General features: G+C 43.9%; 1 protein-coding gene across 6 annotated transcripts in view; it reads right to left on the bottom strand.

The window, feature by feature from the left end:
• LOC138259028 (transmembrane protein 40-like) overlaps positions 1-12,561 on the bottom strand; it is a 181,386-nt gene that overhangs the window by 35,004 nt on the left and 133,821 nt on the right. For all 6 annotated transcript variants that reach the window (XM_069206431.1, XM_069206429.1, XM_069206433.1 and 3 more), the window contains 3 exons: positions 11,659-11,712; positions 10,696-10,722; positions 883-909 (listed from right to left, as the gene is read on the bottom strand). In XM_069206431.1, coding sequence (XP_069062532.1) covers positions 883-909; positions 10,696-10,722; positions 11,659-11,712 — 108 coding nt within the window. The remainder of the gene's footprint in view (positions 1-882; positions 910-10,695; positions 10,723-11,658; positions 11,713-12,561) is intronic.

Here is a 12,561-nt window from a genome sequence, read left to right as displayed (position 1 = left end):
CCTCCTCAATGGCTTCTTAATATTGATTTCGGCGCAAACATGAGTCGCCGCCCAACTCGTTATTACATGTCGGGACATACATACGTGACACTCTTGTTGGTGTAAAAGGTCATTTTATTAGAACAGGATTTAAAACACAAACAAATACTTTAAAACCTTTAACTGTATATCTTTTAAAGCAGACTTTAACTTTTACAAAACTCCCTCGCCTTCATTTTCTCCTCAAATGTCTCCCGTCAATTTTCCTGCCGTATATGCTCCCCTATTCCGCCCATGCCTTCCTTGCCTGTAGCCTACCCCTCCCCGCTCTGATGCTTCACCTCCTTGTTTTCCCCCTGGAAGGGTGGACAAGCCCGCACCTGGCTCTCCGCCCTCCCCCATCTCCTGCTACCTCTTTAAAGCTCACCTATCCTAAATGACTGTTGCCCCCCCCTACCTGACCTAACTTAATATACCTAAATGAAAACCCTTCCTCCCCCTATCTTCCTAGCATTACCTAAAACAAATCTCCTACCCTCCTAGTCGGCGCGCAAAAGGGCCGACCCCACCCTCCACCCCCCTTATAAACCTAACTAAAACCCCGCCCCTACTTACCTCCTGTCCTATCAGGCGCCTTGCGCGCCACTTCCCTCGTCCCGAATCAACCAGCGGAGAGACTAGACTGCGTCTCTCTCTCCGCGGGTCCCCTCAATATGCGATCACTTTGCATGTGGTATTACCATGTAAGAAATTACCACCGGCGTTTTCAGATGTTAATTTGTCATCCCCATCAGAATTTGCTGATTAAAGCCATTTGAATCAAAGACCATCTTAAAAAATACTAGAAGGGGAGCAGATGAGTTTCATAATGTATGGCATTTTATAAAAAAAATGTGAACTCACCACGGTGAAGAATTTTTCCATGCGCATCTACATTGTACAAGAAAAGAAAAGTACAAAAAATGCCATATTAATTAACATGTATTTATTATTTGGTACATGTCTAAGTGCTTTATATACCATTAAATGCACGCTGTGCTTCACTGCCAAACAAGCACAACGTTGTGCTACCAAATACAAACACTTCACATCAAAGTTTGAAGTGAGTTAGTGGAGTTTGAAATGTGAGACACTTACCTTGACATGATTATTTGGCGCTCAAAATAAATCCAATGAGAACCAAAAGCAGAAAGGGAAACCACACATTATTATGCAACGCCACACATTAATTCAAAGACGAATAGAATGTGCTTGTCACTAAAAAATTCCATATAGAGATTTGCAGCGTGATAAACCTATGTATTTTTTTTCAGATTTGAGTACTGAACGATATTTAGTGATTTGCTTGTAGAAGTGTGAAAACATTCAGAAAACTAAGATCTCTAGCTTAATAATTTGCAACAGCCTAAAGTTTCATATTATGTATATTTTGCATACTGTATTGCTGCCTACATTTCAATACACCTCTTACCAGGAACAACTCTCGTTTAAGGGGTAAATATACTTACATCAACAACATAATCTTAGGGCCATATTTATACTTTTTGACGCAAAACTGCGCTAACGCAGTTTTGCGTCAAAAAAATTAGCGCCGGCTAACGCCATTCTGAAGCGCCATGCGGGCGCCGTATTTAATCAATGACATTAGCCGGCGTTAGCCGCCGGTGCTGCCTGGTGTGCGTGGAAAAAAACGACGTACACCAGGCAGCGCCGGCGTAGGGGGATATGGGGCTTGGGCGTCAAGAAATGGGGCAAGTCAGGTTGAGGCAATTTTTTCGCCTCAACCCGATTTGCGCCATTTTTTTTCACTTCCAACCCCCATAGAAATGACTCCTGTCTTAGCAAAGACAGGAGTCATGCCCCCTCGCCCAATGACCATGCCCAGGGGACTTATGTCCCCTGGGCATGGTCATTGGGCATAGTGGCATGTAGGGGGGCACAAATCAGGCCCCCCTATGCCACAAAAACTTACCTGAACTTACCTTAATGTCCCTGGGATGGGTCCCTCCAGCCTTGGGTGTCCTCCTGGGGTGGGCAAGGGTGACAGGGGGTGTCCCTGGGGGCATGGGAGGGCACCTCTGGGCTCCTTCAGAGCCCACAGGTCCCTTAACGCCTGCCTTTTGCAGGCGCAAAAAACGGCGCAAAAGCGGCCGTACGTCATTTTTTTTGACCCGCCCACTCCCGGGCGTGAATTTTGCCCGGGAGTATAAATCCGACGCACATGCCTCGGAGTAGATTTTTTAGACGGGAACGCCTACCTTGCATATAATTAACGCAAAGTAGGTGTCCACGCTAAAAAATGACGCTAACTCCATGGACTTTGGCGCTAGACGCGTCTAACGCCAAAGTATAAATATGGAGTTAGTTTTGCGTCAAAATTGCGTCAAAAAAAACGACGCAATTCCGGCGCAAACGGAGTATAAATATGCCCCTAGATATAGTGAGCTTTGGGTAGGTGCACTGGAATTATGATTATACAGGGGTGGCATATTCCACCTAATTATGCCACATTTGCCATCATCCTAATTTACATATTTCACGAAAATATGTTCCCAGCTCACACTGATCAAAAGATACTAAATAGAAAGCACAACAGATGGTTCAGTGCATTGTCTGACCCTTTGCAGAAGTTAACTGGTCCACGTTCATTTGCTAAATGCTGTATTCAGGCATTACACTGAGTAGCAAACTTTGCCCACAGTTTTAATAGCTTTTAACTCATGGACGTCATTTAGTGGTCGCCAGGCATCACATCTGTGACCCCTGGCTTGCCCTTTGCATGGGGCGTAGTTTGGTCAGTAAGATTACGTGGTGGGTGAGCTTTAGGTTTTCAGACAACCATGCTGGCATAACAGATTAAAATGCATTGCAATAGAAACAGTGCAGAAGAGAAGTCAGAGGGGGTGGAAAGGGGGGTGGAGTGCAGATTGTAAGGGGTATTTAAAACACAATATTTTGTAAAATAACCAACATTGTTTAAGGCCAATAAAACCTGGATGAGAGACAGAGAGAGTGTGTGTGTATAAAAATCCCAGGTGATTACAATTACATTTTGTAAGTTGGCGCCGCATTTGCATAAAAAAATGCCACAAATGTGGCGCAAAAAAGTATAAATATGGGCCTATATTTGTTATCTTTGGGTCAGTGGTTTGCAAATGTCTCAATAGTTTCAAAGTGGAAAATTATCACATGAAAAACACAGAGCAAATTCTAAAAAAACATATTTAAAAGGCACCTCCTTATTTGTCCACATGATTAAAATCATTAAAATCAAAAGGACCTCGGAGCCTCTAAGAAGAGGCATTAGTGCAGCGCGTGCAGCTGGTGCACAGGAATACTAGGTGGAGTGTACTGCAATCATGGTTATTTTTAATAACCACCGAGGAGAAAAATGGGACCCATTACCTTGTTTGCATTAGGGCCAATGACACCTTTGCTACGCCTCTGCTTTTATTTGAATTTACCTTGAGCTCGTGTTCCGAATTAGCAGCTCAGAAAAGTAAAACTCCCAAGGACTATGCTTTAAAGTCACTAGAGGGCGCTGCAGGATTTACTAAATAGGCCACAGTGCTGAAATCCACCGAGCTAGTTTTCATTATTTACGTGCGAATCATAAAATAGAAAATAAAGGGAATGCAGATTAAACGATTTTATTTTAGTGCTCGAAATCGAGCAGGCCTTCATTATTAGCAATTCCCCTTGCGAGCTGCTGATACCAATATTCCTTCCACAATGTTATTTAACTCAATGATCTCCGTCCGCAGCAGAGATCGACGTATGCATGCATTTGTTCACAAACTGTGTGAGCCACCCCTGGCTAGTTTTGACTGCTAGGGGTGAGCCACAGCTCACAGATTGTTAACCACTGACTTACTTGATTAAAATGAAATGCTGGACAGCCTTGAATTTACTAGAAACATACACACAATTGTATTTCCTTCTCTCCTCGTCTTCATCCAGTACAGGCAATGAGAAGGCTGTTCTCTCTCTTTACTCTGATTGGCTGTTGCCAACCAATCAGTGTGAAGGTGTGTTTCCCAAAACTGAAAATGTGCTGGTATGACTGAGGGATGAGGAATGAGGAGTAGGGATGATGGATGAGGAGTAGGGATGATGGATGAGAAGTAAGGATGATGTATGATGGATGAGAAGTAGGGATGATGGATGAGAAGTAGGGATGAGGAGTGAGGAATGAGGATGTCCTAAAATGGATGAGAAGTTAGGGATGATGGAAGAGAAGTAGAGATGATAGATGAGAGGTAGGGATGATGTATGATGGATGAGAAGTAGGGATGATGGATGAGAAGTAGGGATGAGGAGTGAGGAATGAGGATGTCCTAAAATGGATGAGAAGTTAGGGATGATGGAAGAGAAGTAGGGATGATAGATGAGAAGTAGGGATGATGTATGATGGATTAGAAGTAGGGATGATGGAACAGAAGTAGGGATGATGGGTGAGAAGTAAGGATGATGGATGAGGAGTAGGGATGATGGAAGAGAAGTAAGGATAAGAAGCAGGGATGAGGGACGAGAAGTAGGGATGATGGATGAGAAGTAGGGCTGATGGACGAGAGGTAGGGATGATGGATGAGAAGTAGGGATGATGTATGATGGATGAGAAGTAGGGATGATAGATGAGAAGTAGGGATGATGGAAGAGAAGTAGGGATGATGAATGAGGAATAGGGATGATGTATGATGGATGAGAAGTAGGGATGATGAATGATGGATGAGAAGAAGGGATGATGGATGAGAAGTAGGGATGATGTATGATGGATGAGAAGTAGGGATGATGGAAGAGAAGTAGGGATGATGAATGAGGAGTAGGGATGATGAATGAGGAGTAGGGATGATGTATGATGGATGAGAAGTAGGGATGATGAATGAGGAGTAGGGATGATGAATGAGGAGTAGGGATGATGTATGATGGATGAGAAGTAGGGATGATGGATGAGAAGTAGGGATGATGTATGATGGCTGAGAAGTAGGGATGATGGATGAGAAGTAAGGATGATGTATGATGGATGAGAAGTAGGGATGAGGAGTGAGGAATGAGGATGTCCTAAAATGGATGAGAAGTTAGGGATGATGGAAGAGGAGTAGGGATGATAGATGAGAATTCGGGATGATGTATGATGGATGAGAAGTAGGGATGATGGATGAGAAGTAGGGATGAGGAGTGAGGAATGAGGATGTCCTAAAATGGATGCTGTACTAGTGCCATGCACACAACCTTGCACCGTAGTGAAAAGTGACAAGAAATTGAGCAAATGCATTTTCTGCACTTTTGAACTGTGAACGATGGTGTAGCTTTGAGGCAAAGTCAATGTGGTATATTTCTTCTTACGTTAGCATTAAAACAATGCAAATGAACTTGCTCCCCGGTCTCTATGGTGGTTTTTCAAGGATGGCGTTTTCTTTCTTATACAACACTAGTTTATGCATACAATAATTTATAAGAAGCTAAAGACGTGATAACTATTTTCACATGATACCCTCCGTTCTTGAGCTACTGCAACAATCTTTGTCACGTGGACTGCAGCAAAAGGTGTTTGCCCCATTTGTTTGCCACACTGTCTATTTACACAAACAGCCAAAAATGGGCAAAATTAATTCGTTCATATTTTAGAACTCGTGCAATTTCCACGTCGTGTGTCCACTGTGATTAAGAAGAGTCCAACGGGAGCGTAGATTTGTATTAAATACTGTCATTCTACCAAGTAGAAATATGTTACAATATAGCGAAGATTTAGACAAGTATCTATTGGAAATGGGCTCCACAAATGTTAGGTGTTGAGAAAAGTTGACACTTTACAAACGACTGCTCCCTATTTTAACAGCTTTGGAACTAGCAAAGTACGGCTATTCCGCTAGATGGCAGCCGATATCCTTAGTTGGCAGTGAGAGAAAAAAAAAATGAAAAGAAAATCCTCAATTGAAGTTACGGATACGTAAATTCGAAGATTTCTTTGTTGTTACATATGTTCAAGATAAAGACATATATCTTTGTCGTGAGCCAGCACGGCCGTCACTTGTAATACTGCAGGATTTAGGACAAAGGAGTAATGGAATACACATCATGGCTGTCACCAATATTAATGGAGTACTGCGACCAAAGGAAGATGGGAGCAACTTCTTCCAAGACACTCAAACAAACACGAATGTGTATTAAACTACACATAACAAGCATTAGCAAAGCCAATAGGTCTCGCCTATACACGAGCTACTGGCTTTGGCAATGTGTTTTGCCATGCTGTACACCAGTGTGGCTGCTGTTCAGCATGGCTAAACTTAGGGGCAGATTTAGGACTCCAGCCAGGCGCCATATTTAAGGGATGGGCCAAGGTGGCGCTAAGGCCTGGTTAGATTCAAAATACATCATGCTAACCGGGTAGGGGAGGCGAAGGGAAACCTGGAAGTTGTGCGTGAAAGAATGGCGGTAGTCAGGTTAGAGTAAAGAAAAATGACTCTAACCTGACTAGCGTCATTTTTTTGAGGCACAACCCCCCTGGACATGACTCCTGACTTAGTAAAGACAGGAATCATGCCCCTCAAGCAATAGCCATGCCCAGGGGGCTTACGTCCCCTAGGCATGGCCACTGGGCATAGTGCCATGTAGCGGGGCCCAAGTTAGGCCCCCCCATGGCACTTTGAAAACAAAATTAAAAATACCTACCTGGTTAGGCCCCCCCATCCTTAGGTATCCTCCATGTGTGGATGCGGGTGGGTGGGGGTGTCCCTGGGGGCAGGGAAGGGCACATGTGGGCTGTTTCCATGGTCTCTGACCATGGAAATGGGCCCACAGGTCCCCTAACTCCTGCCCTCACCTAGGCATTAAATAATGGCACTAAGCAGGCTTTGCGCCATTATTTAGGCCCACCTTCCTCCCGTGCACCATTTGTGCATGGGAGGATAAATAAGGCGTTAGGGCATTTGAGTCATTTTTTGCCTGGGAATGCCTAACTTGCATCTCATTGACGCACGGTAGGTTTCACGGTAAAAAATGACGCTAACTCCATAACTTTGGCGCTAGACATGTCTAGCGCCAAAGTATAAATATGGAGTTAGGTTTGTGTCGAATTAGCATAAAAAAAAGACGCTAATTCGACGCAGAGTATAAATATGAGCCCTAGTGGCGTGGAGTGTCAGAGAGGATTGGGGTAGCAGTGTCGTACAGCGATTTGTTGGAACATAGCAGAGCGAAGTAGGATGAGTAGAGTGTCATAAAGGGAGCAGAGTTCAGTGGCCCAATGGCAGAGGGTGTTTTGGAGTGGGTTGGAGTGTATTGAGGTAGTGGGCTGGATGGGATTGGAATAGAGTGGGGTGGAATGAATCGGCATAAAATGGGATTGATTAAGTGGATTAGGTTGGATTAGATTGACTGAGTGGGTTGAGTTGTGTTGGAGTGGGGTTGATGGGATTAGAGTGGAGTGGAGTGGATTGGAATAGGATGGATTGAAGTGCGGTGGATTGGATTGTAGTGGGCTGGTGTGGGTTGGATTGGGGTGGGTTGGATGGACTGGAGTGGGGCAGGCTGTATGGACTGTAGAATGGTGGACTGAACGGGGATGGGCTGAGTGGACTGAATTGGGATAGAATGGATGGACTGGAGTGAGTGGGGTGGATTAGAGTGGGGTGGGGTGGACTAGATTGGTGTGAGTTGGATTGAAATGTGGTGGGGTGGATTGGATTGGGGTGTGGTGTGCTACAGTGAGATGGATTGGATTGGGATGAGATCTGTTGGATTGGATTGGAGTGGATTAGTTTGGGGTGGGATGGATTGGAGTGGATTGAGTTGGGTGGGTTGCATTGAGGTGGGGTAAATTGGAGTGCAGTGGGGTGGATGGATTGGACTGGAGTGCGGTGGACTGGATTAGGGTGGGGTGGATTGTAGTGGGGTGGAGTGGATTGGAGTGGGGTAGGCTGGGTGGATTGGATTGCAGTGCAGTTGACTGAACTGGGATGGGGTGGGTGGATTGGTGTAGAGTGGGGTGGATTGGAGTGAAGTGGGGTGGATTGGAATGGAATGGATTGAAGTGGGGTGGGGTGGGGTGGATTGGAGTGGGGTGGATTGGACTGGGGTGGACTGCAGTGAGGTGAGGTGGACTGGACTGGCGTGGGGTGAATTAGACTGGAGTGGGGTAGACTGGATTGGGGTGTGTCGGATTGGGGTTTATCGGATTGGGGTGGGGTGGAGTTGAGTGGATTGGAGTGAGGTGGATTGGATTGAGGTAGAATGGATAAGGGTGGGGTAGACTGAATTGGGTTGGGATGTATTTAAATGGGTGGGGTGGGCTGAAGTAGATTGTGGTGGATTGGACTGGAGTGGGGTGGATTGGATTGCAGTGGATTGGACTGGGGTGGATTGATGTGGGGTGGGTTGATTGGAGAGGGGTGTACTGGATTAAGCTGGGGCAGATTAAGGTGGTTTGGAGTGGGGCGGATTAGAATGGAGTAGGGTGGATTAATGTGGATGGGATTGGACTGAAGTGAAGTGAATTATAATGGATTGTATTGGAGTGGGTGGATTGGATTGGATTGGAGTGGGGTGTGTTGGTTTGGAGTGGGGTGGATCGATCTTCAGTGTGGTAGATTGAACTGGAGTCAGGTTGATTGGACTGGAATGGATTGGGGTGAGGAGTATTGGATTGGACTGGGCTGGACTGGATTGGTGTGTGGTGGATTGGATTCATGTAGGGTGGACTGGATTGCAGTGGGGTGGATTGTGGTAGATTGTAGTGAGGTGAATTGGGATGGAGTGTGTCGGATTGTATTGGGGTGAGGTTAATAGGACTGGAGTGGGGCAGATTGTTTTGGAATAGAGTGGGTTATTCTGGATTGGAGTGGGGCAGGTTGTTTTGGATTAAAGTGGGGCAGATTGGAGTGCAGCAGTTTGGAGTGGGGTAGATTGGAGTTGGGCAGGTTGTTTGCATTGAAGTGGGCAGAGTGTTCTGGATTGGAGGGGGACAGATTGTATTGGATTGGAGTGGGGCAGATTGTTTCGGACTGGAGTAGGGCAGACTGGAGCGGGCAGATTGTTTTGGATTGGAGTGGGGCAGATTGTATTAGGGTGGATTCTGTGGATAGTAGTAGGATGGATTGGGTTGGCGCAAGATGGATATGATGGGAGTTGGATGGACTGGAGTGGGGTGAATTGGGATGGAGTGGGGTGGATTTGGATTGGGGTGAGGTGGATTGGATTGGAGTGGGGTTTATTGTTTTGGATCAGAGTGAGGCAGATTGAAGTGGGGCAGATTTGAGTGGGGCAGATTGTTTTGGATTGAAGTGGGGCAGATGGGAATATAGGGATTGGAGTGGGGCAGATTGTTTTTGATTACATTGGGGCACATTGGAGTGAGGTGGATTCGAGTTGGGCAGATTTTTTGGGATTGGAGTGGGGCAGATGGTTTTGGATTGCAGTGGGGCAGATTGGAGTGAAGCAGACTGTTTTGGATTGCAGTAGGGCAGATTGTTTTGGATTGGAGTAGATTGGAGTTGGTCAGATTGTTTTGGACTGAAGTGGGGCATATTATTTTGGATATGAGTGGGGAAGACTGGAGTGGGGTAGATGGGAGTGGGGCATATTGTTTTGGATCAGAGCAGGGCATATTGTTTTGGATTGGAGTGGGGCAGATTGTTTTAGAGTGGGGTGAATTGGAGTGGGGCAGATTAGATTGGGGTGGATTGGGAAGATTGGAGTGGGCTGGTTTGGAGTGGATTGGATTGGGTGAGTGGCTTGGATTGGAGAGGGGTGGATTGGTATGGGGTAAAGTGGGGTGGATTGTAGTGGGGCAGATTGAGGTGTACTGCATGATTATGTGTTAAAGCAGAATTTCAGAATTTACACATAATAATGAAAAAATATCACTCTGCAATATTTCAAACAAGCTAATTCTCATCTTTTAAGAAGAGCGCCCACAAGCAAAAACAAAAGAAAACATGAGTGGAAAGTGAGAAAAGATGACTTGGCAAAATAAAAGAATGTTAGCTTTAAAAAAATACAACTTTGCAATTTTGGTGAGCTGCTGGGCTTCTTTTTGCCTGTCACACGCCTTCTACTTGCAGGGCTCTGGAAGTTAAAAAGAATAAAGCAGTACCTACATCATGTCTGGAGCAGTGGATGGGCACTAATTTAGTTGAATCAATCAGTGCTTAGTCCCTGCTCCACACAGAGGAACGGAAATGATGCCAGACCTGTCTTGATGAATTACGAGGCAGTAAAGAAGAGTGCCACTCAAACCATGAAATGGTGAGTGACTGGTGGGTTCCAAACCCTTTACTGTACACAACAGAGTCTTGTAAGTGTGACGCATGCGCTAGCACATGCATTCACAGGCTCTAACCTAAAAAGCAGAGGACGATGCTCTTTTAGATACACATGTCACTGTTTTCAGTAGTTTTATGAAACTTTATTTCTTTATCTAACAGGAAATATAGAGCACATCTTGTTGGATTTCGTGCTATGTTCAGCAACCAACAACTCGATTGCATACAATTTGCATCGTAAATGCAAACCTGATCCATATAAAAGCAGTAACTAGTGCAACTCTATTATATTTAATAATGATATGTCAGGCAAAGTTCAACAAATGTCTTAAAATGTTCAATTTCAACATGTTTAGCTCCTTGCAAAACACTAAATGAATGAAATGTTCAAGTATTTACTTCAGTGAATATAAATTAATTCACATTTGAAATAAAATATAAAAAGACTTACCATACGGAACAACAGCTCCATCGATGTCTACATTGTGTCAGAAAAAGAAAGGTTTGTTACAAAGTAAATACCTTTATAGTTAATACAATATACTGTTCTCATGATTCTCAAGCTTCCACCATTGGATTGTCGTGCAATCCCAGATTTACCATGAGTGGTAGACCTGGGAATGGGTCAAGATGCTACAAGTAGTAAGAGGAAAAAGCTTCAGAAGATTGTTTTATGCGGGAAAACAGAGCTTTAATTTGAGAGAAGGAGCCACAATGAGCATTGCAAGCAAAGGAGGCAGGGTGACTAGTGCTACAGCCAATAACAATGGGTGGCATATTGTGCAATAGACATATGAAAGATCACCCTGTTGCCAGAGGACAGGATGACATTGCACACTCAGTACGTGGCAAAAATTCCATATGTTCTCCCATGGCCAGCAATAGCTGGTCACAAGGGTTTGGCTACTGTAGGTGTAGCAGGTACAGCGGCACTGGGGTCCATAGCCCTGAGGAGCCCACTGAACCCTGATATGTGTCCATAGCATCCTTGCGACCCTAGTGGTGCTACTTTGGAACAAGGCCATATATTGTTTGTGAATCTGGAACGGATGACCTGGAATTATGTGCAGGAGCTGCAAGTAATACGCTAGGTAGAAACAAACACAGGACCCAGTCCGCAACAAACCTATTTTCTAATTTTCATGTCAAGTTCGAATTTTCTACATTTATAAACAGTGTGTTGGCTGCTCATGGAAGGCCATTAATGCTATGGTCACCTGCCCTCCCAATGTTGCATGTTTCTAGCGTTATTATTCAAACCTGACAAAAGAAGGGGGTTTAACTGTAAAAATAAGGCAATTAAACAAATGCTCTCTAAAAATGTTTTTCCATGGCAATCAAATGCCTCACAATAACAATTTTTCATTTAGTGATGTCACCATGGTTACAGAAAAAAAAAATGTCAAGGCTTCACCTTCAGTTTTCTTAGAATCCACCATCGACTCCTTTAACACTTCCTCGTCAGAATCTGCATAAAATAAATTAGAATCAGTCTGCTTTAAGTGTGCTACGCTTTTGTTTTATTATAAAGCATAAGACATTGACAAACACTCCTATAAAAGGGTTCTGTCAAATTGCTATTATAGTTGTAAAGAAATTAAACTCAATAAGCAAAACTGTAAAAATTGTGCATTTTAGCAAAGCATGTACTAAGGCACCTCTGGATAGACTATCTGCTATCTCTTTTTGAGTCCATATACTTACTTCCATAAAAGTTTCCGTGAACAAAAAATTGAAAACATGAGCTAATTTTAAACAATTTCAATACTGCAAACATAACCGAGTTTCATTCTAAAAAATTCACAACAAATTGTCAATATTCTGGCAATCGTCTTGTGAACTGAATATTTCCAACCGATTTTAAGGTGTTTCACTTTTATACTAAGGCCCATATTTAAACTTTTTTAGCACCGTATTAGCGTAATTTTTTGACGCAAAAGCGGCGCAAACTTACAAAATACAGTTGTATTTTGTAAGTTTGGCCCACTTTTGCGTTAAAAAGCGACGCAAATGCGGCTCTAAAAAAGTATAAATATGGGCCTAAGTTGCTGGTGATGCTATGTGGGTTCCAAAGCTACTAAATTAACTTTTCAGTAAGGGATTTGTGTTTGACAGATGTGGCAGAAATTTGGGAGTCTCCTGAAGATGGTTGGTTAATGGGTGGAGTCAGATGAGAAACTAGGAAAAAATTAGTCATGTGGCAGATCTATGCAGTGAATTAATTCACCACAGTCCTTTCATAGAAGGAAACCAAGATGGCACCAAGATGGCACTAAGGAGGCTAATACGGTTGTGATCTATTGGGGAGCAGGGAAAC

This window comes from Pleurodeles waltl, chromosome 9 (genome assembly GCF_031143425.1).
Source record: "Pleurodeles waltl isolate 20211129_DDA chromosome 9, aPleWal1.hap1.20221129, whole genome shotgun sequence".
Lineage (NCBI taxonomy): Eukaryota > Metazoa > Chordata > Amphibia > Caudata > Salamandridae > Pleurodeles > Pleurodeles waltl.
Note: the sequence above shows the minus strand (reverse complement) of the source record. Positions and strands in the feature narration are given on the sequence as shown.